This window comes from Archocentrus centrarchus, chromosome 8 (assembly GCF_007364275.1).
Source record: "Archocentrus centrarchus isolate MPI-CPG fArcCen1 chromosome 8, fArcCen1, whole genome shotgun sequence".
Taxonomy (NCBI): domain Eukaryota; kingdom Metazoa; phylum Chordata; class Actinopteri; order Cichliformes; family Cichlidae; genus Archocentrus; species Archocentrus centrarchus.
The window spans coordinates 10,723,599-10,739,346 of NC_044353.1; the positions used below are offsets into that span (position 1 = coordinate 10,723,599).

The window sequence follows — 15,748 nt, forward strand, 5'->3', positions numbered from 1 at the left end:
ATGATTAAGGCTAATTAGCCACTGTGGAAACACATTCTTTGGATTTAGCAAAAGACCTTTACATGTACATTTACTCCCCCTGTTGTTCCACAACTGCTCGCCTATTTCATTCATCCAATCTCCACAAAGTCATAGTTTGATTGTAAACATGTTTTCAGTCACAGATTATAATCCAATGGGATTTCAGATCTAGATTGCATAAATACTCCCAGTGTACATGATGTGCTTTGTTGTTGTGATTGTATTTTTGTTCACTCATGCCTTGACTGTGTTTGTGAGAGATAGGTTGAAAGCCAGGATCAGGCTGCAAACACTTAAAGATGACAAACGAGATTATTTGAATGCAAATATTTTATATCATTTTGCACTACAGGTCATTTTAATTCACTTAAATTAATACATTCCTTATGCAGCAAAGCTTCTTATTTCTAAATGATTCTTCGTGTTTCTTACAATAACTGGCCAAGTCTCAAATCTCATCGATAACTAAACTGTTGAACGCAGCATGTGTGTTTACAGCAGTCGTGTCTCTTAGCAGATCTTGAAGGATTTCAGTTTGAAGTCTCCTGTGACTCTGATGTAGCTGATGGTATCCATGCCTACACGGTTTGGAAACTGGACTTCTTGCCCATCAGGAAGCTCCACCTCAAACACGTCTCCAACCAGTTTCAACACAATCTGATATAGAAGAAAAATTCATAATTAAACATTTTTTCCAAGAGAAACGGAAACACAAACCAAACTACATCCCCATCTTAATATCTGCAGGTGTAATAGAGAAAACATTTCTGTGTGTTTGATTTGGGTAAACCAACCATTTAATCTTTGTTGTTGTTTTTTTTAATTATTCAATGTTTTTATTATGAGGTTTTTAAAATACTGACATTTTTCAGTTCCTTTGACAACAGTCCCTCACCTTGACATCAGCACCCCTCTGTAGGGGGTTGTGAATTTCCCGTTTTTCATCGCCCCAACAACCAGCAGTCTTTGAATTGCACACCAGCACAGTACCATCAGCGTCGTCATGGAAACGAGGGTTGAAGTGCAGCGCCAGGTCATCTGTATCACAGCCGAGATCGATCTGGAATCTGAGTTGATCAGAGATTATACAAACTTAGTTTTAATATCGAGAACTTGCATAGTTTGGAATAACTCACAGCATCAAAACAAGACATAATCAAAAGTTCACATTGTGCTTGATTTGATTTTCCTACTGCAGGAATAACAGCATATCTAGGTATCATAATTTCAATGTATATGGTTATTAATCTGTAAAATAAATGTGTTTTATTAGCTTACCTCTCTGCATCATGCAGAATTACCCCCTTTATCTTCAGCTCATCTCCAGCTCTCAGATCCACATTCTTCAGCTCAAGTTGCTGAGAAACATGTGGTTAGAATTTAATTAGAAGAAGACTTGAGAGCAAATGAACAATGCGGTTTTTTGTTTTTTTTTTAGGTTAGGAAATAATTAAGGGACAAAAATGTAGCTAATTTGCTCACATGCACAAATTTAAGCTTACCATACTCATATTGATTGCTGGTGATCAGTCCTGGAGCTAAATGTGGGAAGATGGTGTTTAAACTCAGGCACAGTCTGTCTTCCTGGGAGAAAAAAGGTAAGTGGTGTGACTGTGAATTCTAACTTATTTATAATGCAAGACACAGGAGATTTGCTAAGATTCTCTTTTAACACAATGTAACTCAATCAATATCATCACCATAGTCAAACAGCCCATTCAATACACGCACTACTCTGTTTAATCGTGTGATTAACAGTAAATGCATAGTATATGAACAAATGAATGTACTTTTTAATTGAAGCTCACTTTGTACATTCATAAAGGCCTTTGATATATTGCTGATTCTCTAGAGCAAAAACATCTAATGTATTATACATATCCATTCAGCCTGTGATGTAAAACCACCGATTAAAACTTTCAATTTGAATTTGTATGCTTAGTCACTTAAAATTAAATACAGTCAGGATTATTATTAATATGTATGCTACTTTCTCCATCACAAACACCCTTTAATAAATAATGTTTGACAAATTTGACACAGGTGCAGAATATCAATGTAACCACTAGATGGCAGTAAAATACGTCATTAAATCAGAAACAAGCACATTATAGAAGGACTGGTTAAATACGCTCAAATACAGTTGCGCTGTTTATATCAGCTAATTAGAAAGATTATATTAATAGTAAAACCATCTGTATTACTCACACTAAAAAAATATGGATTTATCGCCTCTAAATAAGAAAAGTAGAGAACAATTATGCAGTTCTTCTTAACAACAACTTCCGTTATTCTGCCGGAAGTGACAAAATAAAGTAAATAGGAGCTGTCAGTAGATCCAGAAGTTCATAAATTTGCGAATAAAAGGGGCGATTTAACAAAAGATAATTGGATTTCATGCACACTAAGTAACATTTGTATGACGACCTTGTGCGACGTCTAAAAAAGGTAAATTGTTAACGGCCTATTGACGTTTCCAGACGGACAACATTTGCTAAATGCACCTGCTATTAGCCCACAGCAGCTAGCAGCTAATAATCCTGCGCAAACTTCCTTACTGACTTCGGTCATTGTAATGGAATCTAACAGTGATTGTTTTCGCCGTGCATGCAGATATATTTAGTTTAACTGTTACTTTAACTAAGACGCATTTATCTGGATAGTGTTAGGATGGATGTTAGCGTGGACTGCGGGTTACCAGCTGTTTGCTCCGCTCCAGCTAGTCTCTCCTCACAGACTGCACAGCGATGAAATTTTGCGCATCAGGAAAGCGAAGCTGGCAGTTTTATATATTCTCGGTAGCTCAGCTCACTGTAAATTATTTTAATTTATCTGTACTGAGAAAAGTGCTCAGTACAGATGAATTGTCGCTGTTTTAATAAGCATTTCTTTCTTCATCTTCAAACGCAGTAAAAACCACATTTAATTAGTTTTGTTGTGATCCCTCGCAGGTTTTATAAGGACAGGAGTGACGCTGTCCGGCAATGTTCACAGACATGGACTATGAGTTGGAGGAGGATAAACTGTGAGTCATAAATCAGCTTTCTCTACTCATTTTCTGTGTTTTAACATTATAGTAATCCAATTTTCTTTTCATACATCAGACACATACAGCATGACTAAACATCTAAAATGGCAGCTAATAGGGAGAATGTCCTGACTGAAACTCTGACATATTAGTCTCATCACAAAGTGTCCCTGAACAAGCTGAACAAAATGCTTCAAAGCTTAAGTTAGCATTTTTATTCCTGAACAGGGGGATACCGACAGTGCCTGGGACTGTGACTCTGACAAAAGATGCCAATAATCTTATAGGCATCAGCATTGGTGGTGGGGCACAGTACTGCCCTTGCCTCTACATTGTTCAGGTGTGTACAGAATAATTCATCATGACACTGTTTATCACCCTGTTATCTGTGACCAGATGGTTCTATCATGTTTAAAAACAGAAGTTCTATTTGATTATGTCTGTGGAAAATAACTTATACCGTGTCACTGGTACCCTTTTGAGTGTGGTTACTGTTGTTTTGCAGGTCTTTGATAACACGCCGGCAGCTCTGGATGGGACGCTGGCAGCAGGTGATGAAATCACAGGTGTGAACGGGAAACCAGTGAAGGGAAAAACTAAGGTGGAGGTGGCCAAGATGATTCAAGCTGTGCAGGTACACCAACTCTAGAAGTGGAAGGTTATTGGCAACTCACCATTATACCAGTATTGCCCATAACTGTTATTTAAAGTTAAATATTAGTTATAATAATGCACACAGTTTTACAATAATAGTACAATAATTTGTGCATTTATACCTCAGAAACTCTCGCCACGTTCATGCACTCAAAACACACTAAAGTAAAATTGTGACAGCCCTGTTGCAATAACTGATAAATGTTTTGTAATGTTTACATAAGGCCTCAGTTATCACATGTTCTTTTAATGTTTTACACCTGAAGTTACAACTCTTCACACTCAGCCTCACCACTGATGACCAGTGCCTCATAATGAAGGAGAAAAAAAAGGGTGGAACCACAACTTTACTTGCACATTGAACACATTTAACACAAATTATAAAAATGATTAAAGCAAAACTCACTTTTTTTATGTCCTGCTTCGGCTGCGGCACAGTCCAACAGTTAGTGAGATATGAGTGTAACCCCACCTCTCGTCACCAGTGAATAGTGTCTCTGTTGTTTTTGGCATCCTTTGTTCACACCCAGAAAAATTCATGACTTCCTGCATGCTGGAATAAAGACGGGGTTCAGTGCTGGATTTAAAGGATTACGTGGTGTTGCCGCTGACTGTCAGTGCAAAGACTGCATGTGAATTTCACACTGGAAACCATAAATGTTCTACATTACTCATATGTACTCAGATATCATAGTGTCCTATTACTTTAGATGGTCTTCCTTTCAATATCCAGTTTATTTTGGTACTGATTTAACTCTTGGCCCTGTTTCCACAGGGAGAAGCTGTAATCCATTACAACAAACTGCAGGCTGATCCAAAACAGGGGAAGTCTCTGGACATCGGTATTCATGTTACTTTCTCTGAAGTGTCCATTGCAGTGTTGTGTACTGGATTCTTACCTAATCACAGCTCTTACCCACTGCTGCTGTGTGTGTGTGTGTTAAACACATGTATTTTATGTGTTTCAGTGTTGAAAAAAGTCAAACATCGACTGGTAGAGAATATGAGCTCAGGCACAGCAGATGCGCTTGGACTCAGTAGAGCTATTCTATGCAATGGTAAGGCTGTTAGTATGATAATTGCAGGTTTAGTCATATCTATTTAGATTTAACGTATTGTACTTTACAGATGGACTTGTCAAAAGACTGGAAGAGTTGGAGAAAACAGCAGAGCTGTACAAAGGTAAAGAATGATCGGATTCAGTTAATCATTTAGTGTAGTAACTCAGGTTAATCACTGAATATCTACCATGCTTATTGATTATCGTGGAATCAGTAATCGCAGATATAAAAAGCTGCTCTTTTAACCAGATGCACTGTTTTAAGGGGAGTTAGTTTGCTCAGAACAATGGGTCTTTATTCCTCTGTTTGCTTTGCAGGGCTGATGGAGCACACAAAAAGACTGCTGAGAGCATTTTTTGAGCTTTCTCAAACCCACAGAGGTCAGTCCCTATATTCAAAATCACAAACGTTAAAATATTAGTACACTAATGGAATAGATCACCCACACCCCAAGTGGAAGATTGCTGTTGGCTGAAGCTGGAAAAAAGCCATTGTTTCCTTCTGATGTTCCTGATGAAGGCCAAACCCCTTCAGTCACTGCACACACAGTAGTGTTACAGAGTACTGTAATATTCATTTTCTGATATCTCCTACCTAAAAAGTTATGTAGGCAGAATGTTTTTTTTTTTCCCCCACCAAAATTTCTGTATCTTGACTGAGGATAAAAATATATTTTATTATAATGTCTGCTTCCTGGTGGAGTTGTTTTTACTGCTTTACATTTTCTCACATGTTAGCAGGTCACAGCTGTATCTGACACTTGGCTGGTTTTTGTCTTTTCTCAGCGTTTGGAGATGTGTTTTCTGTCATCGGGGTGCGAGAGCCTCAGGCTGCAGCCAGTGAGGCGTTTGTGAAGTTTGCTGATGCTCACCGCAGCATTGAGAAATACGGTATTCAGCTACTGAAGACCATCAAACCTGTAAGTCCAGATTTAATTTGGGGTTTGAATCATAAATTGCATTGAAAGTACACACATCTGTCAAAAACATGCATGTTAAACAAAGCTTTGGAAAAGCACAGGACAAATGTCTTCATTCATACTGTCTCTCTGAGTGACATTTATTATGTAAGATGTCAGCTTTCCTTTGGATGTTGGATTTTAAAGTCTCTCTTGCTGTGCAGATGCTCCATGATCTGAACACGTACCTTAACAAGGCCATACCGGACACCAAGCTCACCATCCGCAAGTACCTGGATGTGAAGTTTGAATATCTGGTGAGGTCACAGCAGCATGTTCGTCTCTGCATGTTCACTGTCGGCCAGCAGACTGACTAACAGCAGGATTTTGTTGTGTGTTTCAGTCATACTGCTTGAAGGTGAAGGAAATGGATGATGAAGAATACAGCAGCATAGTGAGTAACTGTTTTTAGTAGCGATAATTATATCAGTACAACTATTTCAGGACACAAATGGGAAAAACTTGTTGCCTATCACATTTTCTTCTCGGCCCGTGTGTCAGATTATTCTTCTAACATGAAAACTCTTTGACCGCAGGAGGACCTGCTGCTTTTTTTTAACTTTCTAAAGCACAAATGTGTTGAAAACATTTGAAAAGCTGCCTATGAGAAGATGTGACATCATGTTTGTAACCACAGATACTGATACCTTTAATCTTCATGAGATTGTTGTTTTTCTCTATAGTTGTAGGGTTGGTACATTAAAATATGAAGCAGCTTAAGATGACTGCACTATGTACCTGAAATTCACTGGGATTGAACTGATTAACACTTTAAAGTTATTTAATAACATTCTGTTTTGTAAATGATTATTAGATCAGACACAAATCCAGCAGTTACAGGCGTTCTTTTTGAAAGGTGTAAATATTTACCATCTCAGGTTGTCCACCTCTCTGTCCTTCTTGCTCACAGTCATCATGCTTCAGTTCATCACACTGTTACAAACTTAGCAAATTTCTCGCCACATGTCACAAAAATTCATATCCCTTTAGTGATTTTTTTTTTTTCTCTCTCTATTTTCCAAAGATGCACTCTGGAGAAAAAAATATCTGTGGGAGTTCTTCCTTTGGCTCTGACTCAGGCACAGCTCCTTCTGTAAATTCAGGAAGCAGCTTTGAATAGTCACTAATAATAACCATCAGAGCTCTGCAGCTAGAAAACAGTATTCAGGACAGCCCTAGAGAACTGAAGACTGGCTGTGTATGTTATGTGCTTGTCTAATATGAGCCAGTAAATAATAATTTTCTTCTAACAGGCCATGGGGGAGCCTCTGTACCGTGTCAGCACTGGTAACTATGAGTACCGTTTGGTGCTTCGGTGTCGGCAGGAGGCTCGCGCCCGCTTTGCCAAGATGAGGAAGGACGTGCTGGAGAAGATAGAGCTGCTGGATCAGAAACATGGTGTGTTCTTGTCTGTCACGTATGAACTGGTACCAATGATGCACTGTAGTGTGGTTTTTAACATCAACATATTGCTTTTGTCTGCTTTCTTCTTCGACTCCAGTTCAGGACATCGTGTTCCAGCTGCAGCGCTTCGTCTCGGGCATGTCGCATTACTACAACGAGTGCTACGCCGTCCTGAAGGAGGCGGATGTCTTCCCCATCGAGGTGGACCTCTCCCGCACCATGATCAACTACAGCAGCCAGTCGTTCTCCTACACAGATGAAGATGAGGAGGAAGAGGGAGGCGGACGCAAAGAGGAAGGAGGAAGCAGTGCAGGCAGACAAGCGGAAAACGGAGCGGAGAAGCTGATCGATGATGAATGAGGAAGTCTGTGTGTGTGTGTGTGTGTGTGTGTGTGTGTTTACCATCACTTACATTTAATGTCAACACACTCACCAGGCGGCGATCCTTGCAGGAGAAAGCAGCTGTAGGAACGGTTCACACTGTTCTCACAAAGAGGAATGCTGCTATGATGCTGTATGTGGGTGTTTTTATGGTTGTTTCTCTGTTGGATTGTCAGAAATTTATAGCTTTATGGTTACTTTATAATGTTATTAACATTTGGAAATTTTCACTTTAAAACAAGTTCTTTGCGATGTCACATGAGGTCATCGCTGAAGGAATGTGAGGGACACAATCAGTCGAAGGAAACTATTTTTGTGTGAGTGATGTGGTTGGGTTATAATGTTACAGACTGGGATCTATAAGCATATGAGTGGTGCCTTCTTTGCTCTCTGTACAATGAGGTCTAATGAGTCTGATTGTTTCATTGTGGATATTTATTTTCTTTGCTGCAAAACTTCCTATATACTTGTCATCTATTTATTTACCTGACTGAAATGAGTTCTTATTGTACATGTTTGTCACTACTGAGAAAAATTGTCAATGCAGCAAACTGGTGGATGGTCATTTTACCACATGTCAGGGTGTTTGTTACATGCAGCTGTTAAATGCCTTTTTTATTCCATCTTTGCACATTTTAAGTTGTCCAACCAGGGACACATTTGCAAAAATCTTTTTTTCTTTTTTTGAAGTAATCCAGTCTTTTATCTTCTCATGCAGCATGCTACAGGTGGAGTGTTCACATTCCCCTCACTACATTTTCATTCCAGCTGTGCCCTCACAACTGTGGGGTTTAGGATGAAGAAACCAATTGGATGCACAGCGTCACCACTGTAGGAAGGAATTTAAAAAAAAAACAAAAAAAAAACACTGTGTACAAAAAGGGAAAAGGTATAACAACTCTTTTATTTATTGTGTTTTTCAAATTATAGCTAACGTTTTAATCAGCAGGGGGTTTATCTGATAGTTCATTGATCATTTACGTGAATCTGTTTTATACCATAAACAATCAGTGAGGGGCAGCATCGGACCAGCTCCCAAATGTGTGTATTGTTTTTCTGAATGTGAAGAAAGGGACCCACTGTATGTTTTTTGTTTGTTTTGTTTTGTTGTACGGTGTTTGCTTCATATTTGTATTAATATTGGCTATTCAGATCTTTACACGTGATCATTTGAATGGGTCGTGTTCTTTAGAAAAAATTACGTCAGCTTAATTTCCATTGTAACTTTCTTTCGTCGCGATAAGATCTGCTGTTTCATTAATTGCGCCGATGCACTGTCCGTGACATTGTAACATATCGAATAAAGTAAACACCTATATCATGGAGGGTTGATGTGTGTTATTCATAAAAATGTTATCCAAAAACTTTCAGTGGACAAAAACATTTGGCTTTGCTTCTCCGTGAGGCAGACGCTGCAATGTTCGCTTAAAATAAATCTACAAACACATTTGCGAACGGAGGCTTGGACACCTAGTATCACACAGCAAGGAGTATAAGCAAGCTATAAACTGTTTTTTGAGACCCTGCGTGATTTGTACAGCCCCAGTGGCCTAATGGATAAGGCACTGGCCTCCTAAGCCAGGGATTGTGGGTTCGAGTCCCATCTGGGGTGGAAAGTTATTTTCTTTCTTTCCTCATCTCAAAACTGAAAATCAGGCTGTTTTCTTCACCAGCGATCCTGTTTGTGCTCAGCAGCTTGTTTCAAAAGTGTTTTCACGTGTGCAGCTTGTTCCCTTCCCCCCCCCCCCTGTCCCGCAGCCAATCAGGAAGCGCTGCGCTCCCGTGACACTTGGACTTTCCCTGCGTCGAAAGAAGTGATTTCCTCTTTACTTCTGCTCGGTCCATTATTTTGTTCTGCCGTAGTTTTAGTTTTCAGCTGCGTTCCCGCAAACATGCGCTCGGTAATTTGGCTGTATGTCTGTCTTGTATTCAGCGTGGCTGCGACCTTCGTCTCAGCTGACAGTAAGTAGGATGAGTCCATGAGAAGTCACGGGTGATTGTGTAAGGATCTGATAGTTTAATTATTTCAGGAATTAAGTAGTGATTTATTTCAAGCGTGCATGCTGTTTGCATGAATGGTCTGTACTGATACTCTGTCAGCTGTTGGGTTTTAAGCTGTTTAGGAGACTGACTGCTTAAACTAAAGTGTCTCATACAGGGTAATCCCTAAACCAATGAGAGATCCTGTCATTAAACTTTCATTTTCGTTTGTTTCCATAAATCCATAAATGAATTGGGATCTGTATCTGCCTTTTTGTTCATATATTCACTGTGGTGATTTCTTCTCAGAGCTGACAGCAGCCACTGTGTACTGGGACTCTGAGCACAAGCTAGTCGTGTTAAAGGAGGGCGTGCTGGAGGTTGAGGGGGATGCCTACGGGTTCCTAAATAACACCCTGTCCAGTACAGGGTGGAGTGTCCTGGAGATCCGAGCAGGATATGGAAAGACTCCTGAAACTGATGAGATCACGTTCTTCCTTGCCGGCTACCTTGAAGGCTTCCTGACTGCCCAGTAAGTGCCATCAGTTTTTATTGTATCCTTATTTATCATTTTAGGAGGAGGCCTGTGCTGGTTCAGTGATGCCACTGAAACGTCTAACACCCAAACCAAAAGTAGAATAAAGGCTGCGATTTTTCACACCTCCTGTAAAACCTGGCGCAGCTGACAGCACTCCTCCAGCCTCAAACACACTTGAGTTTGGTCAGTTTGCATTCATTCCTGTTTTTTCTCCTGAGGCAGATGATGGACCACTACACAAACATGTACCCGCAGCTGATCACAAACCCAGAGATCCTCGACCCAGTTCAGAAATTCATGGAGTGAGTATGTTCCCTTTTCTTTTTAAAATTAAAACCAGAGGAGGAGGAAATGTAACATGTACTTCACAGTCTGTCATCTTTCAGATCCTCTTCTTAGAAAGGTCCTCGTATGACCGCACATTTAAGCTCTCTCAGCGTTGGCACTCTTAGCCACTCTTGACCACAGCGGAGCTCAGTGAAGTTCACTCTGACTGATAATTAAGAACAGAGCAGTCAGAGCTCAGTTTTTTTGTTTTTTCTCTACTGATGCAATAGTATGATAGTAGCATGTATTTGTTTGGTTAAATGTCAGTCTGATTATGACTCTTATGCTTTTAGGAAGCAGGACTCATGGGTCAGACAGCAGGTGAAAGGAAACAAGAGCTCTGATCCTCTGTGGAAACACGCCGGCTTCATCGTGGCCCAGCTGGATGGATTGCAGGCAGGAGTGGCAGCGTGGGCCAAGAAACAAGGCAAGAAGGTAAGATGGCCATGGTGCAGCATTTTTATCCCAAAAAATCACAACAACAAAACAAGAACAGTGAAAAAACTAAATAAATAAAGACTCTGAAATGCAGAAGCATCAGCTAACAGTTTCATATCAGGTTTCACAGGCGTAAGGCTGTTAAGATAAAACATAGAAGCAATTTTAAATTTTTTTTTTTATAATGTGTGAGTCTTTACGGAAGCTAGAAGTCTCACTTTAGGAGCATATCATCTGACTGGTGCACTGTTTAAAATAAAAAAAATTTATTGTTCTTTAAAAGGTTTTTATGTAAAATGAAGATGCTGCATTGCAAACCAAACTTATGAGTCCATCACCATGAAATTTAAAGGGACATGATTGTATATGTTCAGTGCACCTCTTGCAGGTCAAAAGCAGATGCAGTGTCTCTTTTTTCCCATGGTTATTGTTTTGATACAAGAGATAACACAGCTATAGAGCCAACAGTGTTATATTAACGACAGTAGCAGTAGCTACTAATTCAGTACTGTTGTATTAATGCAATAGTTTTATTTCCTGCAAGCATCAGTTTGGGGTTGCAGTAAGATGTGAAAGGACTCTGCTCAGCTCATATTTAATTTTATTTATTTTGATTAGTGGCTGTCTCGCTGTAGAGGCAGCAGCACTGTTTGTTTGCGTTTGCTGACCAGCTGTTTATCTGTTGTCCTTCCCAAAGCCCCTGTCACTGTTTGACGTCCAGTTCCTGAACTCAGTGGGAGACCTGCTGGATCTGATTCCAGCTCTGGTCCCCAGCTCTTACCCTTTGCTCAGAGACTTCAAACTTCCAGGGATGGGCCACTGCTCTGCACTCATCAAGGTCAGAGGCCAAAACAGAGCTTAATCATAGACTGTGTTTAAAAGATGGGCATGCCTAACAATACCTTAAATCTACATTCTTTCCTCTGGTTGCAAAAGGAAGTTGGACAGTGATGTATATTACCCTACTGTCTCCTTGACCTGTGAACTCAGTAAACATTTTACTGCTAAGTTTATGGTCTCAGCTGCTAGTTTCATGCTTTGGTGAATACACCAAGATGTTTAGTTTGTAAAGATGTTTGTTCGACTATATAAACATGCAGGTAATATGAATTAGAGCAGTTCCTCAAATTTCCTTCCAGTGAATTGGTAATGCATCACTGACATCAGCTGTAAGCTGATTTTCATAGGTGTGCAAAATAAGACGAACGAGAAACTACCAGTGAAAGACGAGTTTCCTGTGTAATCTAATATGCTGGTGCATTAGTAAACTGAAACACTATTGATCTTTATTGCTTCACATATTTAATAAAGCTTTCATAATTTATTGGTGAGAGTGTTGTACATGGAGCTGCATATTCTAAAATGTGGAACTTGTACACAACTTGTCTTAAACTTGCCTGGTACAAGAGATAACACAGCTATAAAATGCACAGGCGTGTGCATTTTCTTGTTGATATAACACCAGCTGTTCCAGTTGTTATTATTTTTAATGTTGTTTGTTTGTTTTTGTCCCACCTTTGTGTTTTGTTGCATTTGTGGAATCGATTTTCTTGAATTTAAGTTAATTATGCGGTTAAACCAACATTATTATGATGTTTAAGCTACTGTACATAATTTTTGGACATGACACCAGAATGTCACATTAAATCCTTAAGTTCACATCACTGATTTCTGTTCCCATCTTTAGATGCTGCCAGGCTATGAGAACCTCCTGTTCGCCCATTCCAGCTGGTATACCTACGCTGCCACGATGCGGATCTACAAACACTGGGATTTTCACATCACTGAGCCCCACACAGCCACTGGAAAGCTGTCCTTTAGCAGCTACCCTGGTACGCAAGAGACCAAGTGCAGCAGTGAAAATGTTTGTTTATTTATTTTTGTTTACACTTTATTTAACCAGGATAATATGAGAAATTCTAAAGTAAAAACCCAGTTTCAGTTTGTCTCACCAGTTGCTGAATGTGAGATGCAAAAGAGAGAGTCAACAATTATAATTAAGCACGGATATTGAGATACTAACTCAGTCTCAGAGCACTGGACTGCAGTGATGTGTGAAATTTTCAGTGGTTTTGATTTTGCATTTGAGAACATCATCAGTTTAATTTTGTCAGCATTTCAATCAAGTTTTAAATCACACATATTGTGATGAACTGCATTAAATGCATACTGATGAGTAAAGTTATTCAGTGTTAACAAAAAGATTGCCTCACTTTTTAAATCCATTCAGTATCAATAATCTCCAGGAAGGCAACAGTTTATGATTTACTGATACTCGTCCAGATGTTTTACAGCTGCAGATCTCTGTTTAAGAATCTCGGTTTGCCCTCTTCACACACAGCACATGCAAAAACACGTATTTTCTTATATCATCCATGAACCCAGTGTTTGCAATCTGGCTTGTTTGTACCTTCAGGGTTCCTGGTGTCGCTGGATGACTTCTACCTCTTAGGAAGTGGTCTGATGATGACACAGACTACCAACAATGTCTTCAACTCATCCCTTTTTGACACAATCACCCCAAATAGCCTCCTGGCCTGGCAGAGGGTCAGGCTGGCTCACAGTTTGGCAAAAACCGGAGAAGAATGGGCCAAAACATTTTCCATGTATAACTCTGGTGAGTGTTTCTGTCTTATTTACATGGATCTTTATACAGTTGAAAGTACATACAAAAAATTGTGCTGTATTTTGACAGAAAAGGCTAAACTCATGCGAAGGCCAAAGTGAAACTCTTACCAGACAAATTTTTAGCTACTTCTCTTCCATAAACTCACCTGCAACTCTTGCAGGAACCTACAACAACCAGTACATGGTGCTGGACAGGAGCAAAGTGAAGCTGGGCCACAGTCTCGAGGACGGCGCTCTGACTGTGGTGGAGCAGATCCCCGGCTTGGTGGAGTACTCAGACCAGACCCAGACTCTGCGCAGAGGTAACTCCTCATTTTCTACTGTTTTCAATAGTATTTGTTATTTATTTGGACTTTTGTGTAATTTCTTCTTCTTATCACAGGTTACTGGCCATCCTACAACATTCCCTTCCACCAGAAGATCTACATGCTGAGTGGTTACGGACAAATGTGGGAGGAGTACGGCGAGGACTTTTCCTATGATCTCTGTCCCAGAGCCAAGATCTTTCGCCGTGACCAGGGTGATGTTAAGGACCTGGACACCTTGAAGCGCATCATGAGATTCAATGGTGTGTGGCTCCATCTCATCATCTTTAACTCATTCAGCTGATTCTGCATCTCATTATTTTATATCCTTTTATTTTTTTTGCTTGTTTGTTTTCTTACACTCTTTTGAACATAGTGGTGGTTTCATCCTGTACAGCCTGTCAGGCTGACTCCCAAGAAAATCCTCCCTTTCAGATTCAAATGAGTTCAAATCCATAGCTGGACAACGTTTTAAATAACCAGTTCCTGATTATTGTAAGGTGGCTATTTTAACCATACAGAGCTATTTGCTTACTATTTCAACCATTCATCAAACACTTTAAACTTGTATTTCATTGTCTTTAGTGACCAGTTTCACCCATTTATCCATCATGTTTAGCAAACAGTATCTTGCACCAGCAACTTAAATTATTTAGCTGCACTTTCACCTAGATGCCCCAATTTTTCATTCACCATGCAATATTTTGAAAACTAGCCAAACTATACTAAAATTATATTTTATACTTACTGAACTCACTCAGGTACAGTTCATTAGAGATATGGGATTGAGATCTGGTGATTATGAAGTCATCTTCACCATGTTTACATGCTAAATGCACTGAGTTGCTGCCATGTGATTGGCTCATTAGATATTTGCATGAAGTAGTTGAACACATAGATGAACCAGATGAAGTGGCTGGTGAGTGTATTTCACCTGTTTCTTTTTTCAGTTTTTGCTATGCTGATAGCCAAAGCTTCAGCTGATATTTTCTACCTTTTTTTTATTCATTTCTTTTTCCAGTAGACACCTGTTTACATTTGTACATAAATGTGATATATTTCGTTTGTTTCGTTTGCATGTTTTCAGACTACAAGAAGGATCCGTACTCCAAGGGTGACCCCTGCAAGTCCATCTGTTGCCGTAACGACCTGAAAGGCGTGAAGCCTTCACCAGGGGGCTGCTATGACACTAAGGTATCCCCCAAGCACCAGAGTGGCCTTTGCATCAATAGCAGTCATGCAGGTTTCCAAAAATCAAATGCTTTTTAGCTCTGCTCAGCTTTCAGCGTTGGTGTGCTGTTCTCCATCCAGGTGACAGATTTCAACTTGGCTGGGGACTTCCGTGCGGAGGCGGTGAACGGGCCAACGACACAGGACGGACTCCCGCCGTTCTTTTGGGATAAATTCGGCAGCATCAGCCACCAGGGCCTGCCGCGATATTACAACTTCACTTTTGTCGAGATGAAGCCCATTCTTTTTCATCCGTGAGCGTCAGCGTGTGGCTGTGTGTGCACAACAGAGAGAGACGCTTTCAGAGTAATGAATGTCCGAGCCCATGGGTGCAATCCAGTCTGTTTCTGGGTTTTTTATTTGCAATTTCTGTGTCTGTCTAGCAGATGATTTTTATATTGACTGTTGCTTCATGTTCACTATTGCATCCCATCAACAGATCTGCTTCCTTCTCAGTTTACGTTTTGTGTAGGATTTCCTTCAACACAGTTAGATGGATTTCAGATCTATTTCTAAACAGTTTCTCTCAGGTGATCCTGCATGCAGCCATTTGTGCCTTTGACACTGAGGGTAACTTTATGATTTGATAAAATACCAAATCATTGCACATAATCAGTTCAGTTGATTTCTTTATTTTTGACACTCAAATGTCCTCCTATTTGCAAACACTGTAATTGCAGTAGTACTGTAAGAGAAACAATCAGTGCAATGCCATACTCAGGTGCTGAGCATTTCTTGTGATCTGATTTTTGTTAGCTTCCTTTTAATTGTGCTCTTCAAAATAAAAACCTGTCA

The 15,748-nt window shown here is 39.9% G+C and overlaps 3 protein-coding genes and 1 non-coding gene across 9 annotated transcripts; 3 read left to right on the forward strand and 1 right to left on the reverse strand.

Moving 5' to 3' along the window:
• Positions 1-378: 378 nt before the first annotated feature.
• LOC115785254 (galectin-2-like) lies at positions 379-4,197 on the reverse strand. 6 transcript variants are annotated; one of them, XM_030736791.1, is made up of 6 exons: positions 4,110-4,197; positions 3,524-3,694; positions 1,524-1,605; positions 1,300-1,379; positions 917-1,088; positions 379-678 (listed from the first exon to the last, which is right to left on the reverse strand). In XM_030736791.1, exons 3-6 carry the CDS (start codon positions 1,530-1,532, stop codon positions 532-534), a joined length of 408 nt encoding a protein of 135 aa, XP_030592651.1. In that variant the 5' UTR covers positions 1,533-1,605; positions 3,524-3,694; positions 4,110-4,197; the 3' UTR covers positions 379-531. The 6 variants fall into 6 exon arrangements, with proteins under 6 accessions (XP_030592651.1, XP_030592648.1, XP_030592649.1 ...); XM_030736788.1 differs by having other exon boundaries at positions 3,510-3,694; XM_030736789.1 differs by lacking the exon at positions 3,524-3,694 and having other exon boundaries at positions 4,110-4,181.
• On the forward strand, positions 2,331-8,812 carry pick1 (protein interacting with prkca 1). Its single transcript, XM_030736786.1, has 13 exons — positions 2,331-2,469; positions 2,973-3,046; positions 3,278-3,389; positions 3,555-3,683; positions 4,479-4,545; positions 4,672-4,761; positions 4,832-4,885; positions 5,082-5,144; positions 5,550-5,683; positions 5,887-5,979; positions 6,066-6,116; positions 6,976-7,120; positions 7,224-8,812. Exons 2-13 carry the CDS (start codon positions 3,006-3,008, stop codon positions 7,484-7,486), a joined length of 1,242 nt encoding a protein of 413 aa, XP_030592646.1. The 5' UTR covers positions 2,331-2,469; positions 2,973-3,005; the 3' UTR covers positions 7,487-8,812.
• A 234-nt stretch (positions 8,813-9,046) lies between these two features.
• Positions 9,047-9,119, forward strand: trnar-ccu (transfer RNA arginine (anticodon CCU)). The gene has a single exon. It is a non-coding gene; the product is annotated as a tRNA-Arg (tRNA).
• A 280-nt stretch (positions 9,120-9,399) lies between these two features.
• On the forward strand, positions 9,400-15,737 carry plbd1a (phospholipase B domain containing 1a). Its single transcript, XM_030735934.1, has 11 exons — positions 9,400-9,469; positions 9,797-10,019; positions 10,244-10,327; positions 10,646-10,787; positions 11,488-11,628; positions 12,478-12,622; positions 13,207-13,407; positions 13,580-13,720; positions 13,801-13,986; positions 14,811-14,917; positions 15,035-15,737. The coding sequence occupies exons 1-11, from the start codon at positions 9,400-9,402 to the stop codon at positions 15,209-15,211; spliced, it is 1,617 nt and encodes a 538-aa protein (XP_030591794.1). The 3' UTR covers positions 15,212-15,737.
• Positions 15,738-15,748: the final 11 nt, after the last annotated feature.